The following is a 19,198-nucleotide window of genomic DNA, read 5'->3' as shown; positions in this document are numbered from 1 at the left end:
GCTCCGCAACGTGTTGCGGACCTCACGTCCCCTTCCGCGGCTGCTCTGCTGCGGGGGTGGTGCGACTGCACGGCTCTTCCCTGTGGGGTTACGGTCTGTGCGTAGCCTGCCGACAGCAACCACTGTGCACGCCCTGGGCTAACACGGTGACGGAGGACGGAGGCGCCGGACTAGCGGGTCCTTTGTTCTCGGCCGCCATGATCCGTTCCCCAAGTCATTCTGGCTGGTGATTGTGCGCCCTACCCGGCTCCGATTGCCTCACCACGCAATTGTAAGACCTTCCAGCATTGTTTTCGATTGGACTTAAGAACGCTAGCCTGGGGACGGCTGATGGCTGCCTGATCGCGCCCCGCTGCTTTTTTGGATCTCCCCCCGCACTATCTCGCTGGGAAGCGGACAAGATGGCGATACCGGCGGTTTGCTGCTAAACGGAAATCCACACATCCCCCTTGAAAGCAGCTAGCTCCCCGGCGGGAGAGGGGTCGGTGTATAATTTTCCTACAGGGCCGCCGACATGGGGACTTCACAGCCTGAACCCACCCTCGCAGACGTGATGGCAGCCTGGGTGAGTTACGTGCAGCGATGAAGAATGGCTATAGCGCGCTGGGGTCACGACTCGATGTATGCACCCAAACTTCCAGCCAGCAGCGAGGGGACTATCTCCTACAAAACTCCGGCCAGGAGTTCTCACAGCCTACTATCGCAACATTGTCTCAGAGAGAAGCAGTGGCTGATACAGTAACTATTGCTGTGGCTGATGGCGGAGTGTTGCCACTTAATAGTACTGTCACCGATACAGTGTTTCCCCCCTGCTCAGTGCTTGACTGTGTGCGATTCTTCGAGATGACGGGGATTTGGCTACTGGTGTCCTGCCCTCCGGCTTCAGTACCAGCATACTTGTCTTGGATTTTGGCCGCCTTGCCTCGTGACTTTCACGGCTGGACTATGCCAGATACGACTGAGACCGAGGGGGACTCCTTTCCTGGTACCGGACGCCATTCTTTCTTCGTGTCTGCACCTCCCCCCTCCTTCGAGCGGCCATTTTCTCCTGTTCTCCCGAGTTCCAGATCTGGCCAGGGCTAGGAGACTTTCTTTGTTTGGTGCCCGGGCGGGTGGGTGGAGGTGGGGTGGCCTCGGATTTGGCCTGTTTTGCCACGGACTGTACATTGACTCTCCCCAATTGCTTGCTTATTGATGCTCAATTTAATGTTGCTAATGGGGCGGGGAATGCTTGATGGACCGGCGGAGTTCGTATGTGTGTATAACATAGCCTCCTCCCAGACCTTCCCCTACGGGAGTTCAGGGACGGATTTCTGTTCCTGCTCCCTAAGTCATTGGATTATTTGTATACTGCTGGTGATGTCGACTGGGGGCGCTTGTACCTTCCTCCTCTTCGCCTTCCCTGCTGGGGGGGGCCATTTTGTTTTTTTGTCTGGCCGGTGGGGAGTGTACGGCGGTGGACATGTTTGGGGATATTTCGGAGCACTGGCCAGGGCTGAGGATGTTAACACGCTGGCTTGCTTACTGACTGGTGACGATTTGGCCTGTTATGGTATTTGTTGTGTATTGCACGCCGGGGAAGGGATGCCTTCCTTCTTTCACGACCGCAGTTCTAAAATCCTCTTGCTAGTCTTCGTGGTTGGGATCTTGGTCCTGGGCGACAAGAGGGTCTGGAGGTGGGCTACTTGCTTATACCTGTTGTGAGGTCTTTTAATTTTGAAGCTCCGTTTGGGATATTAACCATTGCCTTGCTCGCGAGCCTAGAGAGCTTGATAATTGTTGGCTCCTCCCCACCTTCTTCATTTTTGGGGGGTCATAGACTAGTTTGCACACTTGTCTTCCTCCCTATATGTCAAAAATGACGCTTTTTCTTTTCTGCATTCTCCCGATCTTGGACTTTACTTTCTCTTCCTTTTCTCTCCCCTTTTCTCTTTTCTTGCTACATTTCGGGTTTATGGGGCGACAGACACTCTGCTGGGGGGGGGGGGCAGGCCATAGCCTCTGCATGTGTGTAGGGTGGGGGGGTATGTCTTAGTTTCGTTACTTTCTATGGTACCTATTTATGATCTCTTTATAATTTTCTCTTTCCTTTGTTCTGGGTCTGTAATGGGGGTTTGTAAGGAGTGGGTGGCGCTGTGGGTGGTATGCAAATGCGGACTGATGCTCCTGTTTGTTTAGAATTGTGCCGCCATATTGTTGGGTGTCATCACTACTGCCATGTTTATTGCTGCCTGCATGTACTGTAAGCGGACTGTATGGACTCAGTTCTCCTTGACTTAATTTTTACCGATTTATGTTTAGGGAAAAATTTAAAATTAACCTTCACTGCTCCTTCTCCTTGGCGGCGCTACTCAATTTTGTGTAACTGCTACTACTTGTTGCTATACTACCTGAGGCCGCTGGGGGTCTGGATTGTTTGCTCTCGTGCTCAACTGTTTCGTGGCCGGCCTGATGGTTGTAGGCCCGTATTTGTCCTCCTTTTTCATGCACAATAAAGGTTTTCAAAAATTAAAAAAATAAATAAAAAAAAAGAAACTGGCTTGTGTGAATCTGGAATAATTGAGAATATGAACAAAATAACTACGGTTTTTTAAAATGCGATTAGTTACAATCATGGGATTCTAACACAGATGTACTTACTAAATATGTTGACTCTTATTGTATTTAGTATTCTAGAAAGAAGCCTATTCTTGGGGGTGTTATGGGCTCATTCTCCCTTGACTTATGGTTCAAATATTTTTATAGTTCTTAACATTTTGGTGCTAATGATACATGAATGCAGCCGCTGAAAGACCCGTTAACCGGGGCTCGCATAGAAATGTGAAAAATAAAAGCAACCAGAACAAAACCTCAACTGCTCCACCCCGCACCTCAACGTCCCTGTACTCAATCCGCAATGCTTCACTTAAGTCTTGCGATCCTCCTGTATCTTGGGCCCGGTCGTCCTCCCCAACCCGCCCTCCTTATTGTATACTATCCTCAGTCTGTCAGTTGCAGCAGGCCTAGGTAATTCTACTTGAGACACGTTCATTTGTACAATTCCACCGAGAGCAGTGTGATGTAGGGTAGCCACAGCAGCTCTCGGTAGGGACTAGGGAGGGTCAGCCGTTCCATACCTAATATACACCATATTCTGTGGAGCCAATATATATGTGTCAGGAGTTTCTCTGTCCCCCAAAGGGAGAGAATTCCTTGTAGTGCTCCTCCCAGTGCCAGCCAATGGATTGATCCCTCCGAGATTTAAGGGAAAAGGTCAAAGGGTGGAAAAGCCTAAACATATTAGTTGCTGGGAAGCATGGCAGCTGCATGTCAAAGTACTAGTCAATGTCAGTCAGGACCGCACCCCAGTACGTGGTGAGCTTTAGAAAAGCCCGCATAAGGCGGAGCAACGTTCCCGCACCACAGCCACTTCAGCAGTACGCAAAGAGAGTGGGTTCCTCTTGGGTAGCCCAACAGGTGTGAGATACTTATACGTAGGAATTTTAGCAGGTGCTTCGATACTTGCGCTGTTGTGTGCCATATGCCGCGCTCTGTAGTAAATATCACCCACTCCTGCCGTGTCAGGGTCCATCCTAACTGTAGCTCCCACAGTTTACGGCCTGGCATTTTCTCCTCAGTTTGAGATTGCAGCAAGAGGTCATATACATCTGTGATAATGCTTGCTCGCTTTCCTTGTACAGTAGCCACTTTTCAAAGGGTGTGAGCACCCACTGCGCCCCCTCTGGAAATCTGGGTGGGTAACCCAGTGGTGAACCTGCAGGTACCGCAGGAGTCCTATCTCCGGTATGCCATAGAAGGCTAAAGTTGTTCAAAAGGTATGAGTCCTTCAGGGTCAGACAAGTGGCCTATGGATTTGTGGGGTGAAGGCCTGGAGTAAACTGAGTTGCCCATTTTAAGCATCAAAGGCATAGGTCAGGGCCTTCCGGGTGGAGACACTGTTTCCGCAGATGTTCCGCTATCGCCCTATCCATAAAGCACAAGTGCTTTTCCGACTCCTTACGGCCCCACTCCACCAGGAAGCGTAGCTGCACAGCCCAGTAGTGGTGCAAGAGGCTAGGGCACCCCCAAACTCTCCTTCAAGGCTGGACGGAGAATCAAAGCGTGGTTCATGCATGGCCTCCACTTTTCCCAAACTAAGTGGGGGCACTAAACTGAGGACCTGAAACAAAAATAGAGTCCTCGGCAGTGTGGTAATTTTCCCGGCCACCACCCTCCTGAGCCTGTAGATGTGGTAGTTTTTACACTGTGCAGAGTCAGTATGTACCTGCCGGAGCAAGCTCCAGCCCCCTCAGCAAAAGTGGTAGTTTGTGGTGCAGGGAGAGGGTCCCATCCGTATACTTTGTAGAGGGCCCTCAAGTTTCATTACACCAATGGCTTGCACCTTTAAGAACAACCAATGTACCATATAATTTGAGGGGGCCTTGGGGGCATCCTCTTGGCCATTGGCTTTTTTGCCCCTAGAGCCTTTAGTCATTGGCTTGAGACATTTAATATATTGCATCTGCCCACAAGAGTATTTTAATGTTACTGGTTTTCTATTGGCTGCGTCCTTCACCACCAATGGATTCCATGAGAGACTATTCCACGTCTAAAATCAGTTGGAGAGGGGTAAAGTTACACCGTGCACAACACTGACAAAAGCATCAGTTTTTCAGATGCTATTCTTTGTGCTTTATTGGAGTTACTTTAACGTTTAATCCATATGTTATGTTACATAAGTTTGTATAGCACACGGCTGCCCCAGCAAAGGGGCGTCCCGGACATGGCATACGAACGTCAAACCTACTTGCTTTGAAAATGCAGTTTGTAATTTTCATTGGGTTACCACCTGGATAAATAACACCTCCTTCCCAATAGTCATTATGTTGCCGGTCAAGTAGTACATAATCTCTTTTATTTAACCTATATCCCGATAATTATTGTAGATGTTCTGCTATTTAGCAATCAAAGCAAAATATTAAAAGTTTAGTCATATCTGGCCAGTGACCAGAAAAATGGACCAGATCTTTTCAAAATGGTACCACAGTTTTAACAAATGTTGGACTGAAGGACTTTTGCACAGGAATAATTTAACATGTTCTCAGCTCTGTGTCCAGGATCGCTCTTGGGAGAAACTCTAGTGTGAATGGCCAATGGGGGCTTTTCAGTAGCCATGACATGAAAGCAAAGGCCTTGTCTGGAGATCTACTGATCGCATAATACAATTGTCTCCTCTGTGCTGATCAATTTCTTCTGTGACCTATAACAGTCAATAGTGACACTGCAGATTATGTTAAATTGCAATGTTTGCTGAAATATTTTTTTCTCAGTTCAAATCGTTAACAGCTTTGGGCCTTTTCAAGCATTCTGGATCAAACTATTAGAAAAAATGTAAGTGCACCCAAGATTGATCCAAGAAAACTATGCAAATTGGGTAGTGATAAAAGCTAGGGGTGGATCCTGAAGTTAAATTCCCTATAGAAAATTTGGTGGAGTATTTGTTCCAATAGAAAGCAAATACAACTGGGCAAACATTCAAACTTCCACTACAATCTACTGTATTATTAGACTCTAGGCAGGCAAAATAGATTATATGTTATTGGTGTTTTTGCAGTGCAGCAATCACCCGTGAGGGTATCCAAGAGCCCTCTAGGAAGTGTGGGGCCAGCCTTATTGGCCCCATTGTAAGGGCAACTGGGGGAGTGGGGAGATGGGGGGGGGGGGTCGGGGGGAGTAATGTTGCCAAATGTATTTCTCACAAAAAAACTGCCTCTAAGGGCAGAGTCAACTTAGCACAACTAAAGGACCAGCCCATTGTGTACTAGGAGTGGATGTGAAAGGCCTGGAGAAAAAAAGTCACTCCGTGCACCCAAAGCAGACGTTAGATTTCTGAAAGCTGGGTTCAGCAACAGTGGCGGCAAATGGTCTTTAATGGTAGTGGGGCAAAAGCCCTTGCCCAGAACTGCAGCAAGCTAGTTAGCCTGAATACCAAGCATTGTACAGCATAACTGAAAACTGGACCAGCATCACTGACTAGGATTTGAGCGCCCTCTCAAAACTTATTGACCCAAACATAGCAAGAACCTCCCCAATTCAATCAACTTCAATTGTTATACCTCCTGTGCCAACTCCCTGCCCTCCCCCTCAAACACAGCAATACAACAGGATCCAAATTCCAGGACAAGTGGCACACAGAGGAACTCAGACTGATGAAATGCCACTGCAAACAACTGGAACACAAAAGGAGAATGAGCTAGAACAATGCACACAGGACCACATTCAGATCCACTCACACTACTGTCAAATTATTCAGGCTACCAAATGTGCTGCACTGGTGGACCCCATCAACGTCAGCATCAACAGAAGCAAAGAACACTTCACCATTGTGAAAAATTTCACCTCACCATCAGCTACCTCCAACTCGATCACCCCCTCCCAGGACCTCTGCAACAATCTTTCACAATTCTTAGCAACAAAATCACTGCCATTTAGGCAACTTTAGCCCGCAATGAGACCAACAAAGCTCACCAAACATCTCCCGATCTTATCCAAAGAACCAATACTAACACATGGCCTGTCATCGCCGCAGAAAAAACATTAAGTCCATGCCCCATCTGACCCCTGCCCTCTCCATGCCTACTCCAAAGGACTGCAACATTTCAGCACCATACTCGCACCCATTCTGAATGCCTCCACCTCTTCCGCAACCATCACAGATGCTTGGAAACATCCAACTGTCCTCCCATTAGTGAAGAAACCCTCTGCGGACCTTTTAACACTCGCCAACTACAGAACCAAGGTCTTAGAGAAGACCATAACAGATGCCTCTTCGAACTTTTTAATAACCACTATTTCCTCAATACCACTCAGTCTGGTTTCAGACCCAACCACAGTACCAAAACTGCCCTCACTGTTATGGAGGACATTCACATGACTCTGGACATAGGAGACATGGCTGCTTTCATCCTCTTGTACTTCTACACATCATTCAACAGCCTCCCACCTCATCTTCATCCAAAGACTACACATCAGAGTCCAAGGACATGCACTCCAATCTGCTCTTTCCTGACTGGAAGGACCCAGTCAGTCAGCCTGGCTTCATACACCCTGAGCTCGACTCTTCAACACATATATGATCCCTCTAGCCAGCATCATACGCACTCATGAAATCCAAGTCCTCTTCTACGGCAACGACAGACAACTCGCCTGCTGCCTCGTGGATAAGAAACTCATTACACGCATCAAGTTCAATGCCTAATGACGGAAATCACTCACTGGATGAAGACCAACTGCCTAAAGCTAAACAGTCCCAAGCGTCAATATTAACACTGACGTCTATGATGCGTGCATATGTTTAAAGTCAACTGAAGCATTCGTATTGGGCAGGAGAGCGTTCTGTATCTTGAATTTCTTTAGAGAAAGTAAATGGCGTAGCGTGACGACCAGCGTAAGTCCGGAAATCAGGGCATGCTCTCCTGCCCAATACGAATGCTTCAGTTGACTTTAAACATATGCACGCATCATAGACGTCAGTGTTTATATTGACGCTTGGGGCCGTTTATTTGTCTCGTGGATTTTAGCTGCATTCTATTATTCATACAAGAATCTTTTTCTAGCAAACACCATTGTCCTGAAGATGGTCTGAAGGACTGAAGCCCCAAGACCGAAACGTCAACTCCACCTTCTATTCCAGAGAAACTGTTAATCTATTGCGACATACATTTTCATTAGGAGATTTCTCGTGCTATATATCTTGTTTGAATAGTTGTTGGTTATGAACTGCTAGGATAATTTGATTTCACTTCTTTTGTTGATCTTTTGCTGATTAAATTCATGTGTTAGTACTCCTTTTTAATTATTGCTTAATATAAACAAATGTGTACCTTCAAAGATTTAGGATCTCAGTGTTCTCTGTGCTTAAGTTCATTGGTTGAAGTGGTCTCATGACACATTAGGGTTTGTTCCAGATAGACTAATCCTTGAAGCAATTCTACATTTACATACGTTTACTGCAAATAAATTCCCTTGTTGGCACCTTTTACCTATTAAAGAATTAAAGTAAAGCCTAAAATACGCCTAAATCCTGAACTTTAGTCAACATCCTATTTGTGAGAAACCCCAAACCAACCAGCCTGGGAACTTATCAGAAAATTCATCGACTGCCGGACTGGTCCTGTGCTGACCACCACAACTAGCGCAATGTAAGTTGTGCCACGGACTTTGAAACGCTGTCCTACAGTGCTCTGCTGCAGTTCTGTGGACCACAATTTTAGACACCAGCGCAGCTTGCTGGTGCACTGCACTTTAGTGCATGTGTGCTATCCCCGTCACACATGTGTTTTCCCAGTGTCTAGATCTGTAGAGCTGCGCCTTCAAGATGCTGTGCTGTAAAGCTGTGTAGATCTTTGCAATAATAGGAAATATTTGTAGTGGGATCTATCTTAAACACACGCGTGCATGAACTACCGTTTCTTAGCCTCTCTTTAGGTGCTCAGCGCAGGATCTGAGGGAAGTCCAGCTTGTTGGCCACAGCAGACATCTTTGCTCTTCAGCCCATAAGGCTGTGGGCTGAAGGGTCATCAAGCAGCTTCAAAGAAATTGGTCATAAGTGGTGATGAAACTCAACAAATATAGCATAGCTGACCCTCCACATACACTACCTGAAAATTAATATTTCAATTATAGCCGTATCAGCAAGTTTACACATAGATGAGCAAGGAAAACTATAAAGTATATATGTGTGCCAATTGCGCAGACCCTTGATTCACCCAAAATCAGGATCTGCAGAAACGCCTGCCCAATGGAGTTTAGAAACTAAGTAAATGTGCACTTGTGCTTGATTTGCCGCGTTTAGTGTTACGGGAGGGGGGGTTGGAAGATTCTGAGCAGTAGAAAGGAGCACTGTGCAGGATGAATAAAAACGCCACACACTTAAGTGTTGGATGTTTCGAAACAATTTATATGGCGATTAACTTCCAAACATTTAAAAATATACACTAGAAACAATATATTTCCTCTGAGGGTGGGAATGCTAAGGGAAAAACCTCGAAAACAACGTCAGCTGGGTGCAGGAGAACTGGTTTCTCAACAGACAATTTTAGATTACATTGCAAAATTGTAGCACATTTATACATACTAACTGTCCGCCCATCGGAGAACTACAGGAGAAAGAACAGAGGAGAAGCAACTCTGACTGCTTGTTGGCAATCACCAAAGGAGATCAGCTTAAGACGCACGAGTACAGCTTCCTACCAACAGAAACCAGAATCCCTCACTCTTTAGAAAGGTTATGTGAATCTGCCCCTAAAAAGGTCTCTTCTCTTACCACAGAGGGGGGAGGCACAATCACACCACTATAATTCCACTTTTAACAACGTGGCTAGACTAGTGCAACTGCGATCGGCCTTGAGGCAGTTTGTAACCCTTGAAGAAATATAAATGACCTTCGAAGCAATCCGGGATATTGTTGTGTTTGTCTGGAATGAAGTGTGTAGGCCAGAAAATGTTACCATCTTGCTACAGTCGCAGACAATTATTCGTAACACCGCGCCGCACTAGGAAATTCCCAGGGCCTTTAAATATTTCACACAACAAAGAGTAAATCCAGCAGATTTAGCTGAAGACGTGGATTTTGCCAACACAAAAATGCTACTCGTTGACGGTGTTTAAGAATATCGTTAACCCCCCCAGTGCTATTCTCAGCTGAAATGTGGTACACTAAGACCCTGAATTGTCAAATACATTACAATTGTTCAGGGTCACAGGGCAGACTCCAAACCATGCCTCTTCGCCTATCGGAAGTACAAGTTCGCACATCGTGGTCATTTTATAAATTTATATATGGAATTGTAATTACCATCCTGCATTCTCCAATAAATTCCGCAGTATCACCGGTGGGACCGAGCAGTTGTAGTAGCCCATGCCAATGTAGGACCGCCAGATCTTATTCTTACTTGCAATCTCGTGAAGCGTGTGGAGAATTTCATTTTCACCTAAAAATGTACAAAATAAAATGCGTAAAAAAAAGCAGTATTCAAAGTCTAATACCACATAATTTTGTGGATTAGATCTGTAAATTGTCAGTTACACTGTCCCTCATCTGGATAACGTAAGATAAATTGAACATAAGATATCCTCCATAATAACCAAACTTAGAGGACATATATACAAGTAGTAACTCATCAATGAGGAGAAAGTGTCTCGTTGCTTCCGCTCCAGAAAAGAATACTTTGCTTTTATCACACCATTAGGTTTTGGGTTTTAGTAAAAAAATATATCCAAGTTTACAATTTTGTTTATTGGGGGAGGGAAAGGGGTAATAAAGGTCTGTGCATGACCAGCATGTGGACTCTTAATTGAGTAAAAATAACTTCACCAATTGTCATTTGGAAACGTAACAGGCCAACACAAGCAATATTGAAAATGTCCACCATCTGGCGAGAGGCAGACTCCATCCTTTTATGTGGCCCGGAGAAATCATTTACACAGACTTTCAGGTCAGTGGGGAGACGATGTAGTGGTTGTTGTCTTGGTGGGGGCTGAGGCGGTGGCATTTGATTAACAAGACTGTTTGAGATCTTGGCACAAAGAATACTTTCTCAGTATACAACTTCCTACAATTACCACCAACCTAACTTTTTGAAAAATAGAACATCTATCATCAGGTTTAACTACTCCAGGCATTTGCTGAGACTTCGCACAAGCATTTCTCCAATAGCTGAAAGAGCAACATGTACTGTATCCTAGAAAAGCCTACATGGAACTACCCAACCTGAAGGGGGTTGGCAAGGTGTGGAAATATGGTATGAAAGAGGCTGAGACCGAGGCCAAGTTAACCACACAATGCGATCAACAAGATTTTATAAACATGAGGTAGGAAAACTGCAAAAGGGGAATATCTGGTATGTCCGTACTTTGGCAGGACGTGTTTGCGTGTTCGGCTCCTCATGTCAAGAATGGTTTCTGCATTGTATTCTGATGTGATTGCAACAACAACAAAAACTCCAGCTGATGTTCCAGCATCTAACTTATCATTAGAGCTATACTGCAAATTCATCTTCTTGCCATTGCACAAGAAATCCTGGAGCAAAATGGGGTGGGATTCAGCATTCTTCATCCTGCATGCATTCCAACCAGGAGATCCAGCTCTTGCTGGGCTAAGTGCACGGAGGCCTCTCCAGGTCCAGCCAGCAACTTCGGGACTTTCTTGAATGCCGAAAGCCCAGTTTCAGCCACAGACTAGGCGTGTATAAGGGCCAAGCCAACTGTACCCTATGTGAGACTGCTGTTCCAAACCGGCAGAAACCTAAACATCTATGTTAAAGCAGCCTTACTGCACGCCCTCCAATTTCCTCTTCAGCTGTAGGAACACAGGTGGGTGCATCTAAAAGGGACCGATAACATGCCAGGTCTGATAAAAAACTGCTGACGGGGTTGAAGGGCAGTCTTCTGCCTCGCCAGGGGATTACATTGACCAGTATTATCGCCTAGACAATGCACTGTAATATAGTATTATATCACCTCATCTTCTGTTCCCTCCTGTCCCCTTATTCCAAGCAAATTAGTTCTGCCCTCTTCTATCCTATCAAGCAGATTACTTAATTCTGACTACCTACACCTTTTCCTGCCCACAACATGGTGTCACATCCCATCCTCTGCCAGTCCCTCCTTTTCAAGTCCATTACTCCCTCAGTGCTTTGACACTAGAACGGGCCACAAACAAACCAACAATAGAACAAACATGCTCCGAATCACACAATCATGTTAACTTTTCAAGGCAACATCAGGTTCTGAAATATCTCCATTTACTCTGCCCCAGCCCTGCTGCCTTGCAGAGACCCCATCATATATTGAAGTCTCTCCATTCCAGAACAGGCCTACATTTAAAGTACAGGTAAGTTTCCTATCTAGTAAATGTGTTAGACAGCGTCCTGCAGAATTGCCTTTCTACTGAGGTAGTCTTAAATTTTCCAATTGTTGGACTTTGTCATCTCTGCAGGTTCATTCCCAAACCTTCTGCTGTTTACCCTCCTGTTTTCTGAATTTCATTTTTGTTGGTATTAGGACTCTTTGCACTTTACCATTGCTAATCAGTGATAAAGTGCGTGTGCCCTGTCCTTAAACCGTGGTAACATTGGCTTACTAGCCCCTAGTAAAGTTGTACTACTTATACCCAGGGCCTGTAAATTAAATTCTACTAGTGGGCCTGCAGCACTTATGCCACCCACTCAAGTGCCCTTTAAAACAGGTCTCAGGCCTGCCAATGCAGCCTGTGTGACACTTTAAATTGCCAATTCAAACTTGAAAAATAAGTCTTTTGCCCTGTCTAAACCTCCTTTTTTAATACAAGTATTCCCCAAGTTAGGACCCAAAAATCCCCTAGGACAGGGCGCAGTGTATTTAAAAAATAGAGCATGTGTTTTAAGGTTTACATATCCAAGTAGTGAAAAGCTCAAAAATCGTTTTTTCACTACTGTGAGGCATACCTCTTCCATAGGGTAACATTGGGTTACCATATTACATTTATTAAGTGCTCACCTTTGACTGGAAAGTTTAAAAATGTCATGCTTGGTATCAAAAGAATTGCAATATAAAATCCTCTTTCAAGGGAAAGTTGGAAGCTTAAGTCACAACTCCAAAAATGCCCCTTTTAGAAATATGACTTTTTGTCCTGACTATTTGGTGCCTGTTTCCTGGGTCACATGACTGAACAGTTAGCAGTGGGCTTTGTGCATTCTTCCCAGACAGTGGGACAAAGGGGGACTAGTGATGGCAGGATGAGCCATCCTGTCAGGATAGGTGGGGTGGAGCTAGTCCCTGCCCCACTCACATTTGAAAGGTCTGCCTTCAGCACACTTACAAAGTAACTTACACAAATATTTTTTCACTCTAGATAACTTGAAGCCGGGCAAGGAATACCATTTCCAGAACCAGGTGGGGGTAGCCAAGAACTTTCACCCACTACGACAGTTGGCACCAAGTAGAAATATTTGGCCCTCAGACCAACTCTTCAGTACACTCCAGGACCTGTGGGGACCCGCCAGAAGGACTGCGTTGAACTCCAGAAGACTGCCCCGCTGCTTGTGCTTTGCACCTCAGAGGGATAACCTGCTTCTACCAGTGGACTGCCATGATGTTTGAAGCCACCTTATCCCCTTAGAGGGCTGACCTGCCGCTTGAGGTATGCCTTGCTGCTTGATCAAAGGACAACCATAGTGACTGCAAAGTCTAGTTAGCTGGCCTCCTGTGTGAGCTACAGACAAGCTTCAGAGACCTTGAATCCTGCACCTGGCCTCTGCCTTGAGTGAGTCTTGACCAATGTTGCGCTTAATTTTTTTAAATATCTGTGCGTCAATGAAGGGCCTCTGCACACTGCACCAAGGCTACAGTGCACAAAGGGCAAGTGACAATTCAAAATTCAAGATTATGTGAGCTATCAACTGCTACAATTGGTGCGTCTGATTGGATTCCCATTGCCCTATCAGACTTTCATCCATCCTGTAAGTGTTGATTAAATGAGTTGGTACAAATGCTAAAGTTTCAATCATTCCTTCCTAAGTGATGCCAGAGCTTTTCACCCCTCTTTCCTTGATCTCTTGTAATAAAACAGTGGCCTGTTCCCGGGACACCAATGGAACAACAGTATACACCATGATACTGCCTCATTGCTACTTCCGGGTCCGAGCCCAAAGAAACAAGCATTTGCAAGGCAATAGGTCTCACATTTACTTGAGTTTGAGCTTTTGGCATTTTAAATGAGAATGCCTTATATTTAGGATTTGGTTTTTAAAATATAGAAAGGCATTGTCATTTACAATGCCAATAGCTTAAACTCGAGTAGAGGCGAGACGTATTGCATTGCATTGCAAATGCTTGTGAAGGGAGAAGGGAGAGTGAAGTCGAATTCAAAGAGATGAGAAGAAAGTGCTATGGGCAGAATGATAGTAAGGGAGAGGTAAGAATGGCATGGAAGAAGTAAAGTTGTAGACACAGGAAAGGGATTGACTAAGGGAAGGACGGGCCAAGGTAGGGGTCTGGGAGAGGCACAGAAGAGGTCACACAACAGGAAGGTACCAATGGAGATTGCGGCGGGCTGGAGAGGGCAGAGAATAAACCTAGAAAACAATTAAAGGCAACGTTGGATGAGGGGAGGATAATTAAGGAGAGACAGGTGGGCTCCTAGAAGGGGGGCGCACGAGAAGCTCAGAAGACAGATGGCCAAAAGCAAGTGCGATGGGAGTTAGAGAGAGAAGAGTGGGGTGGGAGGGAGTCAAGAAGTGGAGGGTAACTGAGAAGGATGGGAAAAAGGCAGGGAGAAGTAGGTAGTGCAGTAGTCTGAGCGGAAAGCAGCAGTAGATGACGAAAAGAAAGGTCAGCGGGGTAAGAGGGGTGACCATGAGAAAGAGGTCCAGGAGGAGGGAGGCAAGTGTGGGAGGGAAGAAGATAAGGCTGAGAGAGTGAAGGGCCTAGGCAGGAAACCGGGGGCAGGAGGAGATGGGGCAGAGATGGACAGTGGGGCACGGGACGTAGATACTGTTTAATAACTTAGCAATTCCTCGGAGGGAACGTATTCCTCATTCTGAAACATTGGAGCACAAGGGGGGTGGAACTGAAGAGGCCAGGTTCAAACCGTGCATCTGAATGAAAAGCTGTGTCCCTGTGGGGGTGCAGGGTACAGAGCGAGGCAATGAGAGGGTGGGGAGGTGGCACAGAGGAAGGGGGCTCAGAGAAAATGGGAAGAACAAACTGGACGCTTAACGTCAACTGGCTGGGACTTATGATTTAAAAAAAATGCTTGTTGTATATTGTTTTGAGGTTCAAGTCATAGAAATTGCCTAGGACAGAGGTCCTGAGCTTACAATAATGACATGTGCTGGGGCTCAGAATCCAGTAATGATTTAGTGGGAGTCCATAGTATGTTTCCTCTTGTGATGTAACTGGTTGGTGCTCATCTAAAGCACTACAACACCTTCGGGTAAAGTTTGTGCTATGTAAAACTACAATAAAAATATATATTGATATAAATGGATTAACTGGATAAGCTACCACCATCTCCTCTCGGATGGACGTTGACCTGGCATCTGCCCTGCTAACTGTTACAGATCCACTCTTCCTCAGCAGAACCTGGTCCCTGGACACCAGCAGCAGCATTGTATCTGCTCATTCCTCTTCGGCAGCATCAACACTCAGAGCCCCTGCACCACTTCCTGTTTACTAGCACAATATAGCTTCCCAGGGACCGTGGCAAAACTCTCTCTCCTGCAGAGTATGTTGCACAGAGGAGATGGCCATGCTATTATAACGCAGCTACAATTCAGCGCTCCGAGAGTTTGGTAAGGTTTTTTGCACGGGATATGCTGGAAAATCCCAAATTACTGTCTTCATTCAGAACAGTGATTTCTTAGAAAGAAAATTCAGTTTACCGCCTTTATTTCCAACAATGGAACTCTGGGAAGACAATTCAATTTACAGACTTTATTCAGAGCAGTGGAATTCGGAAAGAAAAAGTTTCTCTCCATAGAACACGTGGAGTGAAAGCGTACTACCCCCAAGGATCAAGAACCTACCAACCGCCTAGAACTTGCTTAGGCGTTTGTCTTGATTGAGATGTAAAAAGCCTAAACGGCAGCACGTATACACAACCACACAGGCGAAGAGCCAGCGGACGCGGAAATCAAAACCAGTGGTGCACGCGAACCACAAAGGAGCGGGCGAGAGAGCCTGTCATCTGTGCCGCGCTGATGCACGTAATGTACACAGATTGGACTGGGCGAAGCAAAAAGACGGGACACCCGCCCACCTTTGCCCAATTGCGTGCCTTTTTTAAAAAAGACGCTAAAGCCAATGGCAGCTGGGGAAAGCAAAACTAAAAGCACGAGCGTGTGGTCAGCTTTCAGAACCCTGTACAAGAAGTCTCGCGCTGCGCGAGCAGTACTGCGCACTGCAACGCTAGGCGTGAGACCTAAAAACACCCAGCTGTCATGATCTATTTATGCTTTTAGTTTCCTTTCGTTCTGCAAACTTTAAGATTGCTTCGAAACAGGGTCCGATTTATGTAGTGAATGCTATAAAAAAAAAACAATGACAGGGCCCTACTCAAGGTGGACAATTCACTGGTTTGGGCTGGCATCACTGCTAGACGTGGTCCAGTGGCTAAATCTTAGTGGTGGAAATGGTAAACTCAACATCTAAATTCCAGCTTTCCTATTACCTAAACTTGCTAGTAATAAACATTACACAAAATGTGGACATGGACCCCAACATAGTGGCATTTTTCTAAGAAGGGTAGTGTCTTCACCAGTACATCAGAACTCCCCCACATAGATGGTCTAGTGGACAGGGTGAAAACTAACCAGGAGAAATGGATTATAATCCCAGCCTCCATCCCCACAGGTTTAGATCATGTGTTCTTTGCCAATCACTTTTTGAACGTACTCCTCTGCGGTCATGTTTTGCCAGCAATGGGAGAATTTATAATCAGGCTGCTAAAAATATGAGATTTAAAATACTGGACTGGTACTCATTGGCTACAACCCTGTGAAAGAACACCCAGTCTCCTGGACGGTTTACCGAATATGCTTATGCATGAAAGTTACAGCCCTTGGAAGGAGAGCACAGAGAAGGGGTTAGAGCACAGGAGGAGAGCAAAATGAGGAGGTGCCAGAGGAGAGCACTGGAGTAGAACACCGTCAGAAACAGGCAATGGGGGTACTAAAGGAGAGCCAGAGAGGATGAGCAGCAAGGAACACTGGAGGAGAGCAACCGTAAGAGCACCAAAAGACACCTCTGGTGAAGAGCATATGAGCAGACAGTGGTAAGCACTGGAGGAGAGCATGATGAGGAGGGGGAAGAGAAGACCACTGGAAAACAGCACTAAAGGAGACCTTTGAAGAAGAGTGTGAAGAGGAAGAGGCGGTGGAGGAGATTGTGAAGCAGCGCGGGTTGTGACCAGTACTGGAAGAGCGCATAAAGAGGAGGGTATAAAAGAAAGAGCTAGAAAAGAGGGTGAAGAGGAGTAGGCGGCCAGTCCACTGGATGAAGCCATAGAGAAGAGGGCAACAGAGCATTGGGAAGAGCAAGAACAGAGCACTGGAACCCAACAGCACAGAACACACAAGAGGGAGAAGTGGGGAGTAAAGGGAGAGTGTAACAGAACAGAGCAAGCAGAGAAGGGGCAGCAGACCGCATCAGAGAAGAGCATGAGGCGTAGGGGAAACATGCAGCCCTGGAGAATAACACTGGTGAAGCAATGGATGCAGTGTTTGAGTGGGATTTAAAAAGTCAGGGTCTTTAAAAAGGGGTGTGGCTTGTATAATTAAGGAAGTGACTTAAACATGTAATCTAAATGTCGGAATTTCATAGTGCGCTTCTTGACCTTGTTTTGGTTCCTCTGTGCATTCTGCTATTGCTTCCATTCATAGAACATAACTGACATACACCTAAATCCAGCCAGGACTATTTGGCTTTGACATTGGTTGTTAGCTGTTCAAGGTACGTTAGGAGCAACAATGTTTTGCTGTAAACAATTAATATTGAAAATGTTTGTCTGAAAATTGTGAGACTTTGATTACATTTTACCGTGGCCTGTGACAGGGGTAGCGATAGTCTGTGACTCAATCACACATGCTGTGTTCACCGTTAGACATTTACGCCCTTTATTGCCAAATCTGCATATCTAACAACTCATTTGTCCTTTTCATCACATTTTTTTCACTCTATTGAATGCACTTTCTTGTATCTTCTTCAATTCAGCCCCCAATACACAACACATCCACCCACCTGTAAGCAAAGTATTTTCTTTGCCTTCGCCTTGTCAATATTTTGACAACTGTGAACTTCCTTTAGACAAACATTCGCACAGAATCACAAGTGTGACTAAAATACATGACTATTGCTCTGTGTGCTCTGCAAAGAGGCCAAGGATTGGAGGACAAAAAAAACTACTGCTAATGTGCACCACACAACAAGAGGTGACAGAAAGATCAGTGCAGATGAATTGTAAGCACAGTAAGGAATTAATTTTCAAAGAGATGTTGTTGATCTTCTTTAAATCTTTATTTTCAGTTATCAATGAAACAGAAACAGCCGACGCGTTTCGTCCCAAGCTGGGACTTCTTCAGGGCTTAGGATTTAAGGTTCGTCGCTTATGCGGGGGGGTATGGGAGGAACCGGGATGCAAGGAACGCCTTCCCGGAAAGTGTAGTCCTCTTAGGAATTTGAATTGACCAGAGCTGGACTGTAAGCCTGCAGGTGCGCAATGAATGCAGCGCTTGTAGGGAATACCGGGTGGTAAAACCGGTCTTAACCCTTTAGTGTTAGTCTCGAAGTCGTTTGCTGAGTAAATGAGGAAATAAGTAGTGGACTGTATGTCCTAATCGTCCAAGGGAGGAGGGAGTGGGCACTGTATAATCCAGCAGGCCGCTCCTGCTAAAACGGCCGGCTCCCATCCACGTCCCTCGTCCCAAAAACAGCACCCGCGGCGACGTCGTGTTCGAGAACACGACGTCGCCGCGGGTGCTGTTTTTGGACGATTAGGACATACAGTCCACTACTTATTTCCTCATCTACTCAGCAAACGACTTTGAGACTAACACTAAAGGGTTAAGACCGGTTTTACCACCCGGTATTCCCTACAAGCGCTGCATTCATTGCGCACCTGCAGGCTTACAGTCCAGCTCTGGTCAATTCAAATTCCTAAGAGGACTACACTTTCCGGGAAGGCGTTCCTTGCATCCCGGTTCCTCCCATACCCCCCCGCATAAGCGACGAACCTTAAATCCTAAGCCCTGAAGAAGTCCCAGCTTGGGACGAAACGCGTCGGCTGTTTCTGTTTCATTGATAACTGAAAATAAAGATTTAAAGAAGATCAACAACATCTCTTTGAAAATTAATTCCTTACTGTGCTTACAATTCATCTGCACTGATCTTTCTGTCACCTCTTGTTGTGTGGGACACCTTAGCGGTAGTTTTTTCTGCATTAAAATCCCTCAGGGATTAGGCATAGTGATGATGGGTGCCATCCAGTGTGCACACAATCCCCCTAATTAATATAAGGGTCAACGAATATCACGGGGAGAAAATCGTTCAGGTGCTGAATTTAAGAAGGGTCCATCATTATATTCTGCCTTTTGCAAGGATTGGAGGACCACGTATTTTGAACACTATCATGTCACACCGATAGGCCCTGTGAGAAACTCGCACGGTCTTCAGCTTCTGCTCA

The 19,198-nt window shown here is 45.8% G+C and overlaps 1 protein-coding gene across 1 annotated transcript in view; it reads right to left on the bottom strand.

Moving 5' to 3' along the window:
* GLDC (glycine decarboxylase) overlaps positions 1-19,198 on the bottom strand; it is a 232,154-nt gene that overhangs the window by 129,632 nt on the left and 83,324 nt on the right. Inside the window, exon 3 of the mRNA XM_086961354.1 lies at positions 9,836-9,971. Within this exon, the coding sequence (XP_086817480.1) occupies positions 9,836-9,971 (136 nt within the window). The remainder of the gene's footprint in view (positions 1-9,835; positions 9,972-19,198) is intronic.

This window comes from Lissotriton vulgaris, chromosome 3_1, assembly GCF_964263255.1.
Source record: "Lissotriton vulgaris chromosome 3_1, aLisVul1.2, whole genome shotgun sequence".
NCBI classification, from domain to species: domain Eukaryota; kingdom Metazoa; phylum Chordata; class Amphibia; order Caudata; family Salamandridae; genus Lissotriton; species Lissotriton vulgaris.
Note: the sequence above shows the minus strand (reverse complement) of the source record. Positions and strands in the feature narration are given on the sequence as shown.